The sequence below is a fragment of the Dromaius novaehollandiae genome, chromosome 27 (assembly GCF_036370855.1).
Source record: "Dromaius novaehollandiae isolate bDroNov1 chromosome 27, bDroNov1.hap1, whole genome shotgun sequence".
In the NCBI taxonomy this organism is placed as follows: domain Eukaryota; kingdom Metazoa; phylum Chordata; class Aves; order Casuariiformes; family Dromaiidae; genus Dromaius; species Dromaius novaehollandiae.
The window spans coordinates 5818998-5835063 of record NC_088124.1 but is presented as its reverse complement, the minus strand read 5'-3'; the positions used below and the strand labels follow the sequence as shown (position 1 = coordinate 5835063).

The 16066-nt window shown below is 59.7% G+C and overlaps 1 protein-coding gene across 3 annotated transcripts; it reads left to right on the top strand.

Moving 5' to 3' along the window:
- The first annotated feature begins 3199 nt into the window (after positions 1–3199).
- Positions 3200–12046, top strand: C27H1orf116 (chromosome 27 C1orf116 homolog). 3 transcript variants are annotated; one of them, XM_026111667.2, is made up of 4 exons: positions 3200–3471; positions 7077–7221; positions 8679–8844; positions 9157–12046. In XM_026111667.2, exons 2-4 carry the CDS (start codon positions 7108–7110, stop codon positions 10365–10367), a joined length of 1491 nt encoding a protein of 496 aa, XP_025967452.2. In that variant the 5' UTR covers positions 3200–3471; positions 7077–7107; the 3' UTR covers positions 10368–12046. The 3 variants fall into 3 exon arrangements, with proteins under 3 accessions (XP_025967452.2, XP_025967450.2, XP_064354034.1); XM_026111665.2 differs by lacking the exon at positions 3200–3471 and adding an exon at positions 4386–4687; XM_064497964.1 differs by lacking the exons at positions 3200–3471; positions 7077–7221 and adding an exon at positions 7249–7512 and having other exon boundaries at positions 7551–8844.
- Positions 12047–16066: the final 4020 nt, after the last annotated feature.

Genomic DNA, 16066 nt, shown 5'->3' with positions numbered 1-16066 from the left:
GGGCGGCTTCCCCTCCTCACCTTCCTGGCCTGTCCTTCCTAAAGGGCCTGTGTCCATCATCACAGCATTCCAGCCATGCAAGCTCTCCTACCACAGCTCCATAATCACAGTGAGATCATAGCCCTGCAACTGCAAACAGGTCTCTAACTCCTGTTTATCCCCCACACTGCATGCATTTGCACACAGGCACTTCAGAGAGGCATCCAAGCATGCAGCTTTCCCAGAAGGGAGGCAACAGGTTCCCCAGGGTCTTGTAGGCACTTCCTTGCCTGCATGACAAGGCTTGAGGTACCCCCACTCTTTGCCAGTTATGCCTTGGCAGTCTCTCCACAACATCCCAGATCCGAGTCCCCAGCAAGCAGCAAACCTCTCTAGGCAGCAGATGGGTGTCCCACCCCTGCAGCAGGGAGTCACCCGCTACAACCACTCACCGCTTGCTCTGGGTGCTCCTGCACAGCTCAGGGTCCATCAGCCCCACTCCTCCTCAGCTTGGAGAGCAGGCAGCCTGTTGAGGAGCTGCAAGCCTTCAGGAGGAGCAGGAGCCTTCCTCCTGGTACGAGAGGTCTCCAGCTTGCAGCCTTCACCTTCCTCAGAGCTACCACGCGCTGTCCTGCAAGGCAGCACATCTCCTGCAGGAAAGCTGCCTGCCAGCCCCAGCACAGGCTGTGTGCTCCATGGGAAGCTCTGCCTGGGTCAAAGCCACCTCCTACAAAACCTGCTGCACCTGCTAGGGGCTTCTGGCTCTTATATAGGTGCTTCCTAGCACTGGCTAAAGGAGGGCTTGACCCTCCCTAACGGGGCTCAGCTGGAACAGCTCCAACGGAGCAACCCCCAGAGCTCAGCAGCAGCAGCAGCTGGACCTCGTTAGAGCTTCCCAGGAGCAGTGGAGGCTCCTGACCTACCTCTCCTTGTCTGGTCCCTCAGGGGGTCCCCAGAAATCCCCCACAAGCTCCAAGAACCCCAGAAGGTCAAGGCAGAGACCAGAAAGCGCTGCACAAACTGCTGTGTCCATCGGCTGCCGCTGCTGGCTGCACTCTGCGAGCCGGAGGACATCCCAGGGCCTTCCCCAGCTGCAGTGTGCAGCTTGCTCAGGCAGCTGTGTGCTCCTTCGCCTCTTTAAAGCTAAAAGCAGTGACTTTCCCACACCTTTAATAATTGCTTAATTCTTTATATTGCTTTCAGAAAAAAGAAAAAAAAACCCTCTGGTTGATAAAGCAAAAAAGTCCCTTGCAAAACAGACTTGGAAAATGGAATTTTGCCATGGACTTCAGGGGATATGGGATCTAACAGCACCGCCATCAAGAGACAGAAAACTGTTAGCACAAGCCGGTCCCACCAAAGCGCACGAAGGGTCCCACATGGTTAGAGCTGAGGGTGAATTTGTCTTTCCTATTTCCTGCATTTTTATTTGTAAGGGAAAGGTACACCTAGTTTGTGATAATGAACTTTGTAGGTTTTTCTTACCAACCTGACAAGCGTGTGTAACACTTAGGACAGGAAAGGGAAACTTAATTTCTGAGTTCCAGATGCCCCTGGGTGAAAAGCAGGGAGAGCACAGAGACAAGGAGCATCCCACTACACGACGCAGTGCCCTGAACCTGTGTCTTTGTGCACGTTCAGGGCAGCGTCAGGGCACTTTAGGAACACAGTGTCCCTTGTTTACCCATCCCAATTTTTCTGGAGACCTATTTGGGGGTGTAGCAGTGCCACCACCACGAGCTGACATGAGCCCACAGAGTCATTACGAAACGCCCTTTGCAACACAGGAGCACAGCGCTGACTGTTATAAACACGCTTGCCCAAGCGGAGCCGTCGGCCGAACTCTCCCTCGGGACCGAGGAAGCGGGAGCGCGGGCACAGGCGCGGGGGAAGAAAACATCTGAGCGTTTGCAGAATGTCCCCACTAACTGCCTTATGTACACGTAAAAATGCGTTGTTCTGAGTCAGGCTTCCGCCCATCTTTGACGAACGCGCCTGGGCTTGGCGAACCCCTCTCGTTTTGTCGACGCCGGAGGGCGGCTGCGGGTGCCGCGGGGGGGGACGGCGAACCCCCGCACCGGGCAGCCCCTCACGAGGGCAGCAAAAAGGTCCTGCCGGTCTATTCGTTTGACCCCTTGATTATCAGGATGAGAAACGACCGCGTGTTTCTAGCCTGACCCTTTTGCATCAGAGAAATGTGCGAAGTTGGATCATTATATTAGTTGCAGAACAAGACCTTTTTCTTCCCGAATTTCATGCTGATGAACTTCTCTTTGACTGTGTCTTCATCAGTGGAAAGAGGGATTTTTTCTGTAACCTGTACTATAACCCAGTGAAAATAAGGCAAACTTTTTTTAACCTAAAATAGCTGTGCCGACCTTAAAAGAGCCCAACTTGCTTTTCTGAAAATTACAACTCTTTACATACAAATTAAGTGCCGGCCTGCATTTTAAATGGAGCTGCGCCTCCAGTCTTGAAACCATCATTAGGTTTTGCTCTGCTGTGGCCTGAGCAGAATAAAATTACTCCAAATTTGCTGAAGTTAATACCGCTTTTGTACTCCTCCGAATCTGAGCACCGAGACGTTTTCTGTAACGAAGGGATGCTACAGATGAATTAGTAATATTGTGCTGTGCAGGACTGCAATGCCCTCGACTACTATTTTTCATTAAAGCCGGGAGGAAAATGCCAGGGACCTGGTTTATACTTTAGGAGTTTGCTCCTTGTTTCTGCTGTGTAACTAATACTGACCAAGCTACGGAAACGGACCGCTCATTTCTCTACCTCTTTTCTGTACAACGGGGTAAGAAAGAGAGCTATTCGCCTAGATCACAGCCATATTAAGATTTAATTATTTCTATAAACCACTGTGTAATACTAGGTATTGATTATCTAGTTTTTTTCATAAGTAGTCAGCACAGATATGGGGCTGTGTATGCAGTCTGGCCTGAAGAAAGTGTCCCGCAGTTCTACACAGCCGAACAGGGAGAGAACAGCCCCGGTGCTCGGAGGTGCCGCGGCCGTGCCGACGCTGCTCCCGCTGCTCCGGGGCTGAATCACTCCAGCGCTTCTGTTTACGCACAGGGTGAGGCACGGCGCGGCCGCTCGCCTGCCAAAGTCCTTGCATGGTATCGCGGAGAGCTGTCTGCATCATCGGACTGCTTCGGCGTACTTCATACCGCATACGTGAAATCACGCATTGTTTTAGGTTGTAGCTATTTTTGTTACCTGGAGGAAAGAGACCGTGGTTAAAAAAAAAAACAGGTTTCTTCTGGGCATCTAATCCCCCAAAACTGGTTTTCTCAGCAGCTCAAGGCTTATCTTTATAGACTATGACATTTTCCTGATCACATTTCTCGATTCGGACGCTTCCAGGCCGCAAGCTCCAGGCACCTCACTGTGCGGGCTAAAGCCCTTGCGCTCTCAGCGCTGTGACTTACACGGGACACGTGGCACGGAGCGGCTGTGCGTGCACGCTGTGTTTGCACTCACGTAAGTAAATACATCTCTTTTTTGATTCCCTCCCTCCTCCAAGCAGGCTCAGAACCAAGGGCGACGGGGCAAAGCCTGGCAAAGCCCCCACGACCTGGGGTCGCGACCACCCCCAGCAGCAGCGATGCATCTTTTTGCTATTCACCGGACGAGCAAGACACAGGCTGGGGGGGCTGTGCTGCGCTCTCGTTTTTTTAATCAGCTGATAGAAACGTGTGTTTTTAAACGGCGAATGCTCTCAGATTATCCGGGCGAACAGTGATCCCTTCGCCCGGGAAGCACCGTCCCGTCGCGCCTCTGCTCCCGGACGCCGCGTCCCTGCCGCCAGCGCGGTGCTCCCCAGCCCGGCCGCCGTTCGCCCCGCCGCCGTGGTGCAGCAGGGCACCCACGTCGCAGCGCAGCTGTTTTTTAAAAAAATCACTGAAAATTGAAAACCTGAGCGGATCGGGCGGCCGCACCGCGAGCGGTGCTTGGATGCTCCCGGCTCTCCGAGGCACGCGGGTGCCGGGGTGGGGAGCGACGGCCAGCGAGGCTGCGAGCAGACCGGGCTGGCCGGACCCTTTCCCATCCCGGAGACGGGATGCGGCGGTGGGATGCGCAGCCCCGCAGGGACGGGTGCTGCACGGGCGGCGTCGCACGTGTCGCCTCGGGGAGAAAGACCCTTTGCAGGGTCCGGCCGCGGCAAGCAGGCCCACGTCCCCCCCGGGGAAAACTTGGGAAGCAACCGGCTCCCACGCGGGGCTGAAGGGCCCAATGCACCGAACCGCGCGGGAGAGCCACGCGCCCAGCGGCGCGGCCGGCCAAGGGCTCCCGGCTCCCGCGTGCCGCGTTCGGGCCGGGGCGGCGAGCCGGGCCGCTCCGGCGTCAGCGCCCAGCAATGCAGCCGAGCAGGCTGCCGGGCGAGGGAGGCTCGGCGAAACGGGCGGCGGAGCCAGGAAGTGAGCGCGATGGGTGGTGCCGCCGCCGGCCGCGGCGTCTGGGCGCGTTGGGCTCTGCCCGTCCCGGTGCGCCCCGGCGTCCCGACACCCGCGTCCCGGCTCGGCGGCGGCCGGGGGCATGGAGCGGCCCCGGGGCGCGGGAGGCCAGGCTGCGCGGACGCGGCGCTTATCAATCGCCCGCGGAGTTAATGTGTAACCGGGCGCTGCGGGAGCGGGAGGCGCCGCGGGAGGCACCGCCGGGACCGGGAATCGGCCACCGCGGGACGACGGACGGCTTGGTAAAAAACATATATATATCTCTTGCTATATCTCTATATTCTTTCTTGTCTTTTGCTCCCGTCCGCGTCCTGCGCAGCCTCTCCGGAGGGTTTTGCCCCGGGACGAGACGGTGCCCTGGATCGTCGCTCCCAGGCGACCGGCGGAGGGAGGAACGGGTTTTGGGCGGAAACGCGGATTTCTACAGCAAATTTAGCGTAGGGAACTTACCGCAGAATCGATTTGTGCATTGAAATGGGAGGAACCGTTTCTCTGCCGTCCCGGTCGTCCCCTCGCCCCGGCGCTGGGCTCCGCGGGGCCGGCAGCCGCAGGGCGGACGCATGTGCCTCCACCCGCCCGCGCGCCGTGTTTTTCTCCGGAGCCGTTTTCTCCGCAGAGCCGGGCAGGACCGAGCCCCCCGCACACACCTGCGGGAAGGGGGGTCGTGACTGCATCGCCGCAGGCAAAAAAGCACCAAATTCCTTCAACGGGGCTGGAACAGCTCTGGAAAAACACTTGTGTTATTAGTAGGGTTAGTAAGAGTGTCCTCTTGCTACGGAGCAATTAACATTAATTTAGTGGGGGGGAAATACGTGCCGTTGAAACACAGCTTTTCAAGAGTTATGTCTTTCAATTAAAATGCTTAGTCACGCTTTTAGTTTGCGGCTTAACTGTTGTGTTATTTCGCAAACGAAAGGAAGGAATCGTAAAACCCCTCTGAACCCTCAAAACTGGGATTTTTCAGCACTGATTTCCCCTTTCCCTCCCTTGAGCGGGACGAACGTGTTGGAGGCACAGTCTCGTCAAGGAGCAGGAAACCGGTGCAGGGCAGGAGAGGTTTTTGTTTCTGCATATCCCCTCTCCTTTTTTTGACTGGTTTTGTAAGGAACGTTCCCCGCGCGTCAGGCCGGGTGCGCAGGATCTCGCTCCCTGGCGGCTTGCTCAGGCAGGCCGGGAGCGGAGGACGGCTTTGTATCACCGCACACTTGGCAGCTGCTTTGCGCCTCGGCAAACCGCGCTGCACGGAGCAGCCGGGGCTGCCGGCGGGCGAGCGTGCGCGGGGCGGCTGTCGGGACCGAAGGGCCGAGCCTTGCGTCCCGGCAGGACTTTCGCTTCCCTGCGGCTGCTCCGCTCTCCGCCCGGGCGGAAGGGAGGGGACGGCGAGCAAAGTTGCAGCAACCTCGCGGGGCTCCGTCGAGCAGCTGCACGGAGCAGCTCCCAGTTTGCACGGGGACGTTGGGAGCACAGCGATGCCTCCAGCTTGCAGAAGCCCCCCAGCCTCAGGTTTCACCCCCCCCCCCCCGACACGCAAAAGCTCTGTCCATAAAGTTACCTGCGTTCAAAGAGCCAAGGGCAGTGCTGTTTTAGAAATGCTGCGTGCTCAGATGTAATTTAAGTAGAAAATAACGCAAAACTGAGACTGGAATATTAAACCCCTTACGAGGGGAGGGCCTGGCTCCCTCAAGGAGCGGGCGCTGAAATCTGACTTTCGTGGCCTGTCCGGTTACAAAGAGCCCTTTCAGGGGCTGCCTCCCTCCGCAAGCCACCGGCTTTGTTCCCTTATCGCTAGATCTAATTCCCTGATCCTGCTACCAAAAAAGAAAAAAAAGAAAAAGCAGCACTGCTGTGTTACCGGACTCTTCCGTCCTCGGCCCCCAGCGCCCCGGCCCCGTTTTCCCTGCTCTCCGGTGCCCCGGCCGTCTCTCCCGAAGGATGAGCCGCATGCACAGGGAGCACACGTGGCTGGCGGTGCCGGTGAATTTGGGGAGGTCAATATTTTATATCTACAGGTATTTACGCCTTCCATGGGCCGCCAGACCTTCCCCCACAGTGGCGTGAGCTGGCCTGCGAGCGTTTTCCCAATGCTCAAATGCTCCGAGGTTTCCACGGCTCTGTCTCTAGGAAATTCCCACCGTTGGGAATCCTGATGCCAGGCTGCTTAAAAGCTAACGAGCAGCTCGTGTTCGGCAGCTTTAGGGCGCTTAAGCCACGTAATCGGCAGCAGCGGCTGCGGTCGAGCCAAGGGCTCCCGCGAGCCGGTGCCGGGAGCATGCGGGACCTCCCCGAGCTGGGCAGGCCGGAGGCTGCGGACGGTGTCGAGGCAGCTGCCTGTCTCCTGGGGGCTTGCACCCCCTTCCCCAGCTCGGTAACCACCCTACCCGCACCTCAGAGGCCATCAGAAAACCACCCCACGCAATGTCTGCAGATAGATGGTCTAGAGCACACATTTCTAATTCTTTGGGGAAAAACTTCAGTCCGAAGGATGAAAAAACCCCAGCTGACCCCTTCTCCTCCAAAAGGGCAGCCAAGGCACAGGCACGTCTGAACCTCGGAGCTTTGCAGCCCTCCCGAGCGCTTGCCTGGCCTCCGGGGTGGCTCTCGGCTTAACGCCTCTCCTTTCTTCTGCTTCAGCTGGGATCTTCCACCCCGGGCGCTGGAAGCTATGGCCACAGCCGCCGGCGATATGCCTAAAAAGGGACTGTGGCTGGGCATGGCTAGCTGCAACTCTGGCAGCTGTGACAGCGTGGCCAGCACCACCTCGAATCGCTCCGAGCGCGTAAGTAACCCCCGCTTGCGCCCGGCCCCGCGGGGAGCGCAGAGGCAGGGCCGGAGCTCTGGAGGAGGGACGCTGGGCAGCGGCTCCCTCCCACCCAAAAACGCTCTCCGCAGGCGCCGGGGCAGCACCCCGGAGACCCCGCGTGAGGCTGCACCGTGCCAAACGCCGGGCAACCCCTGCCCCGGGGCGCTGGCGGTCCTGCGGCTCTGCCCCACGCTCGTCAGCGAGGCAGCAGCCCTAGAGCCGCTGCAAGGTCTCCCTGGGGAGCCCGGCCGCCCCAGCTGCTGCAAGGTCTCCCTGGGGAGCCTGGCCGCCCCAGCTGCTGCAAGGTCTCCCTGGGGAGCCCGGCCGCCCCGAGGTGTCTTCAGATGCAGAAGCAGATAGTCCGGGCATGGGGCAGGAGCAGCCCGCGGTTCCCTGCGAGGCATCAGACTCGCCGGATAACTGGGTCAGACTGGCTCCAGCCAGGGTGACTTCACCTGGAAGAGACACTGAGCCCTGCTCCTCCCCGGCTGATGAGAGATTAATTTAGTTGCTAAGGCAGAGATGAATTCAGGCCATGGGTGTAGGTGCGTAATTTTTCACTATCTGGCCATTAAAACTTGTTTGTCTCCAAACACTGATTCCAAGATTGATGGACTAATTATATCCTGTCCGACTTGGAGCGTAATTGGTATCTGCTAGTGCAATTCTCAGTCCTGAACAGGTTTTCCATTTGATATATTGCAAACTAGAAACAACCCCCTACAAAAATTATTAGGGATGGACAAACTGGTTGCGATACTGCACAGTGCAAGATCCAGATAGACGTCTCTCTGCAAAACAACCCCACCTGCGACAATTTCTTCCCCATGCTTGTTGATCTGATGCAACTCCATCCTTTCCAGGACTCCAGTTTTTCCATGCTATATTGTACGTACTGCCCTGTGACTTGGCCCTTCTACACCAGTCACATCTCATCATACTTGAAATACAACAAAAATTAAACAGAGTCTTGCTGCGCTCCTTTAAAACCTGGGGTATCTCAAAGCACCAGGAGAGGGACCAGCACCCGCAGAAGAAGCTTCGGTGTTTGGGATGTTTAGAGAAGCTTCTGTAATTCAGCGTAGCTGCTCAGTACGGATGACAATACCCGTAGACCATCGACGTTACTAGTCTGCTCATATTTCAAAGTAAAGAACTAAAAAGTGAAGGCCGAGCTTTCAAGTTAAGAACAACCTGTTGTCTGATGCTCACAGTAGGGTAATATAAAAATGTCTCTAAGTGTGATTTTTTTAGAGGAAGCTGTCTATAGCTACAGGCTGCAGCTATGGCTGCAAGTACCAGGTTTTGAACAGTCAGTGGCTACGTCCTGGGGTGAGGAGCTGTGTCACAGGTCTCCCCTTAATTGCCAGGGCTGCGAATAGCAAGACACCTGCACGTCTCCTCTCTGCACTGCTCCTTTCCCTCTTTTTCAGAGCGATAACAGTTATGACTACTTATCTGTGGAAGAGAAAGAGTGTCTGATGTTCTTAGAAGAAACTATTGGCTCCCTGGACGCAGAAGCGGACAGCGGGGTCTCCACGGACGAGACCGACTCCGCGGAGCCTGGGACACGGCCCAGGAGAGACTCCGCTCCCCGGGGTAAGCCGGGCCCGGGCTCCGGCCCCTGGCTGCCGAGGGACCCTCCCACCCGGGTGCCTTCCTTGGCGGGCAGGGAAGGGTCGTTGCCCCTGATTTCTTCACGCGCTCGGCTAAAGCCCCTTTATTCTCCTCCCTCCCCGAGTGAGCAGTGGCTGCAGGCAATGAGTGCACAGGGCACAAGAGCCATTTTCCGGTCCTTTTGCCGTAGCAGCACTGACTTACCAAGCACGACAGGGCTGCTCGGTCAGCAGCAAGACACCCCGTGTCCGTATGCGGAAGGGCAGATGATCGAACGTCTTTCCCTTTGCCTAGGTTTGGAAAACGGGGCTCCCGCGCAGGGCGTAGGGCAGCGGCGTGCAGCCGAGCAGAAGGGCCAGCAGACAGCGAGCGCCTTCTCCAGCCCCGCTCCGGCCGCGGGTTCGAGCCCGGGCTACTACAGCCTTCCGAGGAACATCGCTGCAGCGAGGGCCAGCAACGCTTCCGACGGCAAAGCGACCGCCCGCCCCACGGGGGACCCGGCACCGGCACACGGACCCCCGCGGGAGATGGCCGAGGAGGAGAGGATGGATCGAGCCGGCACAAGCGCTCCGGCCAAGCCGCCGGGCTTGACGTCCATCCCACCGCCCGAGGCTTTCCAGGACGTCCCGGCGGTGCGCGGGGGGCTGATGCCCAGCGAGGGCTCGGGTGCCGGCGGGGAGCCGGCACAGCCCCAGACCGCAGTGCCGGACCCCGGCACGGGGAGGGAGAGCGCGGCTGCCGCTCGGGGCCAGCCGGAGAAACCGGCATCCGAAGAGGACTCGGAGGCCAAGCGCGGGCCCCCGACTGCCCCCAAGCCGAGGAAGCTGCCGCCGAATATCATCCTGAGAACCAGCAGGAACAGCCCGGTGCCGCTCGCCCCGGAGCCCGGCCACAGGGCAAAGTCGCCGTCCCCGGCACCCGCCGGCTGTGCCACCGCGGAGCGGGCGAGCCCGGGACGCCTGGACCCCCAGGAGAGGGAGAAGGCCCGGCGGGAGGCACTGGAGAAGCTGGGGCTCCCGCGGGACGAGAGGGAGCCCGGCACCCCCCCGAAAGCTGCTCCTGCACCCAAACCCAAAGAGGCGCCGGGGGCCGCCGGGGACCCCCACGAGGCGCTCGCCGGCTCGCTGCCGCGGGTCGCTCCGGGCGCCCGGCACGTCGCCTTCAAGTCCAACACGCTGGAGCGCTCCGGCGTGGGGCTCAGCAGCTACATCTCCGGCAAGGAGCAGAGCGCCAAGAGCAGCAGCTCCCTCGGCAAGATGTCCTTCATCGAGAGGATCGCGCCGAGCTTCCTCCGGAGCAGCCGCCCTCGCCCGGGGTCCCTGGGGACGGGGAGGGACTTCGCCGGCCTCGCGGAGCACCGCGAGCCGGAGAAGGGCGGCAAGCGGCGGTCCCAGGCGCTGCCCGGCTCCTCCAAGGCGGCCGTCAGCGTGAAGATCTCCCCGCGGGGCACCGCCGCGGAGCACCGCCGCGAGGCCCTCAGGAAGCTGGGCCTGCTGAAGGACTAGCGCTCCCGCCCGGCACCCCCGCGCCCATCCCGCGGGACCGCCCCGGCCGACGGGGTCCCCTGCACCAGCGTCCCGGCGGGGGACGGACCGGGGCTCAGGGCGCTGCCAGAGGCATCCGGAGCCTCGTGCCAAATAAAGCCGCGTCCCCTGCGCATCACGCCTCGTACGCAGCACGTGCACACGAGTTACGTGCAGCAGCAGGACGCACCTTCTCCTATACGGTCTCCAGGGCATCCGGGGGTTGCCGCGGTGGGGATGCAACGAACTCTGGGTCTGGGCTTACCTTAACGGTCACCTGTGGACAGAGCATCTGCAAAGAGCCATGGGACGCTCCCGCGCGCGCCGCGATGCTGCGGCGGGTTTCCCTGCTCACCTGCCCCCAAATCCCGGGGGCTGACCTGCACCCCGAAAGCCCAGCAGCACCGTGGGAGCCGGCGGGGGCTCGCGGCGACGCTGCCCCCGGCCTCCTGCCGCCCCACAGCCCCGCTGTCCTCCTCGGAGACGGGAGACGCAGGGACTTTGGTGCAGCGAAGAAGCGGCAGATCGTGTTACGCAGCAGAACCCGAACTGCTGCCCAAAGCGGGGGAGAGATGAAAACTTGAGGCAACGCTAACTATTTTGTTCCCTTTCAAACTCTCCTCCTATCTATTTTTTAATACCCGGCTGATGCTGTCGGATTTTACGCTGTGCACCTTTTGCAACGAAGGTGGGGTTTATTCCTGTAATAAACTCTTAGGTGATCAGAAAGCGACTGTCGGGTACAGACCTACCTTGCGCTGCAGCCAGCGGTCCGGCCAGGTCGAGCCAAGGAGCTTCAACCCGAAACGCGCTTTGCGGCGGGCGGGCGGGCGGGCGAGGACCGCCGGCGGGGCGGGAGCTGCCGGTGCCGGTCCGGGCGCGTCGGGCTGGCCGAAACCTGCCGGCTGGGGAGGCAGCTCGCACGCGAAGCCATGCGCGGGAGCGGGCAGTAAAGCTTCGGTCACGACATGCATGCACCCGTGAGCGAACTGCCCCGGAGCCAGGCAGGCTGCACCGCACCGGCGGCTGCCGGGAGCCACGGCTGCCCCGCAACAAGCATCAGCACAGACACAGAGGAAACACCCGGCTTGGTGTTTTGCACGGACTATGTATCTGCTGCGCTGGCTCAGCCGTGCCGCTTCCACGTCTGCACGAGTTTGTCAAGACCTGCTCACCCAAGGAGCAGCACTGGTGCACCCGCCTTTCAGGAGCAAGCGCCGAGGCAGAGGTGAAGCGAAGCTGCAGCCCGCGGGTCCTTCCACCCTGGGCAAGAGCTGCATCCTCACCGGACGGAGAGCCCCAGGCACCCAGCACGCTGAGAAACCACCAAAGCGGCTGATGCGGTTTCCTAAGAGACATCGCCTGTGTTGGGCCGCGCTCTGCAGGAGAGGCTGCTCGTCTCAGTCGCGGAGGTGTGCTGTCGCATGCGGCCGAGCTCCCGGGCTTTCTCATGCCGTCTGCACCGGCGGGAAGCAGGGCTCAATCACCCCTGGTTCAAGGACTATTAGGACACGTCAGTGAAGCCCCAAAGCGCTTTTGGAGTGCTTTAAAGCAGACACAGGGCAACTGGAGATTGCTGACATTGCTGTTAAACTGACAGGTTTGGGACCAGGTCATGTGTTATCAGATTTAAATAAAGCATTTGGCTGTATCGGAGCAAAGAGCTTAAACCCCTTGGAACACTGGCATGGGTGCCCGTGTTGCACTTGCAAAATGCCCAAAACGGGATGTTCCCCATGGAGCACGAGCTCCCCATCCCAAACCCCATGGGCGATGCTGGCACTTCTCCCGTGCATTGCACCACAACTCGCGTAGCCCCGTGCGCTGCCTGCTCCCCCGGGCCCCTTGCTCCGCCGTCCCGCGCTGGCGGCACAGCGGTGATTCGGCCCAGGTCACCCCGAGCCCGTGCGCCCCTCCTGCAGCCCCGATGCCCACAGGGGCTTCGCTCCGATCAGACCTAAGCAGGAAAACCCAGTCATTAAAGACAAACCCCCCCAAAAGTGCAGTGGCCTGAAGGGTGGGAGCAGCGTTCCCGTGAAACCAGCACCCCCCCAGCCCCTGCCGCCAGGCCCAGCCCGGCCCGCGCCGCGCAGGCGCTGCAGATCTGACGCCCTGCAAGAAGCGGCACCACGGAGCAGGCGCTTTCGGGCACGGCTTCTGCTAAGACCGACGTCAGCAGCGCCCCGGGCCTCGCTGCACGCCCTGCCCACGCGCGGGGCCGTCCGGGGCAGGATTCGACAAAAACACTTGAGGCTCAGTACCGGAGCTCTAGCAACCTGCACGCAGCCACACAGCAACAACAGGCTCCACTGGCTGCGGTCAGTGTTTTACTGCAAACTCCTGCTGCGTCCAAATGTCCATTTTTTCCTCTGGTTTTGGCTTGCCTTGTTTTACCACCTGGTGATGCAAATCTGCTGGATCTCTTAAAACCAGCTTGGCCCTGTGCACCTCGCTCCTGCCCCAGAGCCCCCGGGGGGGCCGTGCAGCAGCAGCCGCGGTTCAGCTCCCTCGGCAGGACAAAGCATCCAAACGTGCCTTTACCCCGGCGGTATTTCAGCCGCGCTGTGTTTTCCAGCGCCCTTTACCTTTCAGGCTCAGTGCAAGGCAGAACACCTCGCTGTTGTCCTTTGCGCAGGAGTTTTATGCAAAGCGATAACCTACCTGCCTTGTTTCCCGGGAACGCTGCCCTGGCTGGGATTTAATCATTAACTCTCACGGGCTCTGCAGAACCGGCACAGGCTGCTGGGATTTATTAGCAGCAGCTAAGACTGGAGAGGAGATGTGTCGAGATGCTGACAGCAGCCCTGGCGACAGCACATCGGGCTTGGGGACCCAGTGCAACGTGCGGCCAGGCTGCGGGGACTGCTGCGCTGGCTTTTTATGCTCATCACAGGGAAAATGCACTTGTCAGCATGTGCGCGCTACAGGAAGGAAGGCAGTTTCCTCAACCAGGGTAGCTCAGAAGAGCAAGTTCTGTTACTCGCCTGAAAGTTACGCTTCTTTAGCGAAAGGAGAAGCTGTGAGGCTGTGGCGAGCGTCACCCCCAGCCCGCTGCTCGCACGCGCTGCAGCCCTGCCTTGGCTGTCCTCGCTGCCAGCTGCCTCGGCCGCGATGCAAGCCATGAGCACGGCCCTTGCCGCTTCAGCGCTGCTGCTCCCGCTCAATTTGTCCACGTTTTTATTTAAGGGGGGGGGGGAACCACCCAAACTGCTGCTCCGGGAGCTGAGCTCGGCTCGGGGCACCGGGCAGGGACCATCCCCAAGGAGCAGCGCGGGCACCGCTGCAGCAGCTCCGGCCACTGCCCCCGCCCGATTTGCCAGGCGGGTATGGACCGAGGGCACCTCCAGCAACGCCGCTGCCTCCCACAGAAGGGCAATTTTATCATTTGCGGAACATGAAATCCAGCATCCGCTTCCTCTTAAAATAGACGGCTGTGACCAGCTGGGAAGTGCCTGCCAGGCCGGGGGGACCCGTCACTGCCCACTTCCCCCGGGACAGAGCGTCGAGGTTTAAAGGCCTCCGCAGCTGCCGCGGCCCCGGGCTGGTGCCGAGCTGGAGCATCACGGGCTCCGAGCGCCGCCATCCCGCACCGAAGCCAGGGAGCGGAGGTGATGCTCCTCGGCGCGGCCACTTATGTACCTGCCACTCGGCATCAGCCCGTGCTGCCCTGCCCTGGGCAAACACAACCCGCTCCTTTGAGTGGCGCAAAGCAAACACAGGCCAGAGCCTCGTCCCACCCCGAAACCGAGCGGGGTGAGCGCCGGGGGCTGCAGCGGCTGGCCCGGGCATTGCATGCCACGTGGCCCCGGGCGAATCCCCAGGCCAGAGGCCCGGACGTGGCTCTGCCCATGCGGGAGCCGGGCCAGGCGGCACCTCCCTGCCGCTCGCCCGGGGTGTGCCACCCTCTGCAGTCCGCAGCAGCGCATGGCACCCGCTGCAGGGAGCTGCTCTGCTGCGAGCGGCCCCGGGGCGTCGGGGGCTGGCTGCATCGCTCAAGTCGCTACCGAATCGCTGCTCCTGCCCTTGGCAGAGCGGGCAGGAGCTGCCGGCAAAAGCCCCGAGGGGTTGGGATGGTGCATCGCTGCGGGGTAGCGTTGCACGGTGAGTTGTACGTGCTGCTGCCCCAGGCGTCCCCTTCCCCGCGGGCTCCTCCCGTCCCAGCCAGAGGCAGCACCGCCGACCCCGGCGTCGGCAGCCCCCAGCTCCGCGACCGGGGTGAAACCCTGCTGGCGACATCAGCAGTGATGCGATGTCAAGTCCCCCCATCCCTCGCCCCGCAAACCTGCGGGGAGCCCTGGCTGGCTTGCACACGCCGAGGCGCCTGGCTCGCGGAGGCGGATGGACAGACGGACAGGCTGAGCCGGACGCCCGGGAGCCCGGAGCAAGCCCGGGAGCAAGCATGAGCCTGGGAAAGCAGTGCAACACGAGCACCGACTGCAAACCTCTCCGAAGGGGGGAGTCGTCGCCTTTCCCAGCGGAAAGCTCCTATCAGTAATTTAGGAAGAGAGAGAAGATAAAGCAAGGATACACAGCAATTAACCCACTGCCACAGTTAAAATGAATGATTAACACTACCATGGAAATAGCCGAGTGCTGCCTTATCAGAGGCAATAAAACACTCATACCAGCAACCTTTGAGCATCCAAAACACTTCCGAAAGCTGCAGCGTGAGTTTGCCCCAGATTCACCACTGCAGCCCCAGAGCTCCTTCCCAACATTAAGGCGATCCCATTGCTTTCTTGCCAGTGAAGTAATAAATGGCTTCAGACAGATTAATTCCTCTGCAGCCTAATCAATATCGAGAGCTGGTTGTTGCATGGGTTCAGTACAAAGGAACACAAAATACTGCAATATAACCAATCATATCATGATAAAGAAAGAAAACCTGTTTAATAGAGATATGCCTTCATCCAGCAAGACTCCAAAGTGCTTCACAGATTGACTCACAGAAAATATGATCTTGGTCTTCAAAGTGTCCCTGGGCACAGGACGAGGACCTTTGGACCCCACCAGCACCAAACCGGGCCGGAACAAAGCCGCCCCATCCATCGGCTCTGCCGCGAATGCTCTGCACCACAGACCCCGTCCCACCTCCTTCGGGACATCCCGCAAACCCGGGGGATGCTGAGGGTCGGGACCAGCCCGGGACAGTCTCACAGGTCCTGCTGGTGGGCTTCTCCAAGCCACGTTTTTACCTGAAGGGAAAAGCGGACCAAAACAGGCCTCGCAGGAACACAGCTGTTACTAGGCACACTTAGGTTTGAAATAGTTAGCACTATGTCTACACTTCCCAATTAAGGTAATTTGGTTAGTGAGAAGGAGAATGAGTGAGTGTTGTCCTTAGTTACAGCTTCAGTTCCTGCAAGGAAATGGACATGACCATTATCCCAGAACAATAAATACAATTATTCCCGACGAGCCTAGCCTTGCGTAGGCTGTGGCAACTCAACCCTTCAACCGACAAGTTTTAACTGTGCAGCAGTAAAATGCACCGAGATTTAATTGAGAGAGAAATTAATCACCCCATAAATGACAAGTGACCTTGAGGATATTCTCAAGTAGAGTCCATGCATCTCAGCGATACGCTGCTTTGATTTCTCAACTTTGATCCGTTTAGCTGACTGGCAATTGGCTTCAATTGGGCTATGTTGCAACGATCTGATATAATTTTCTCCCATTTG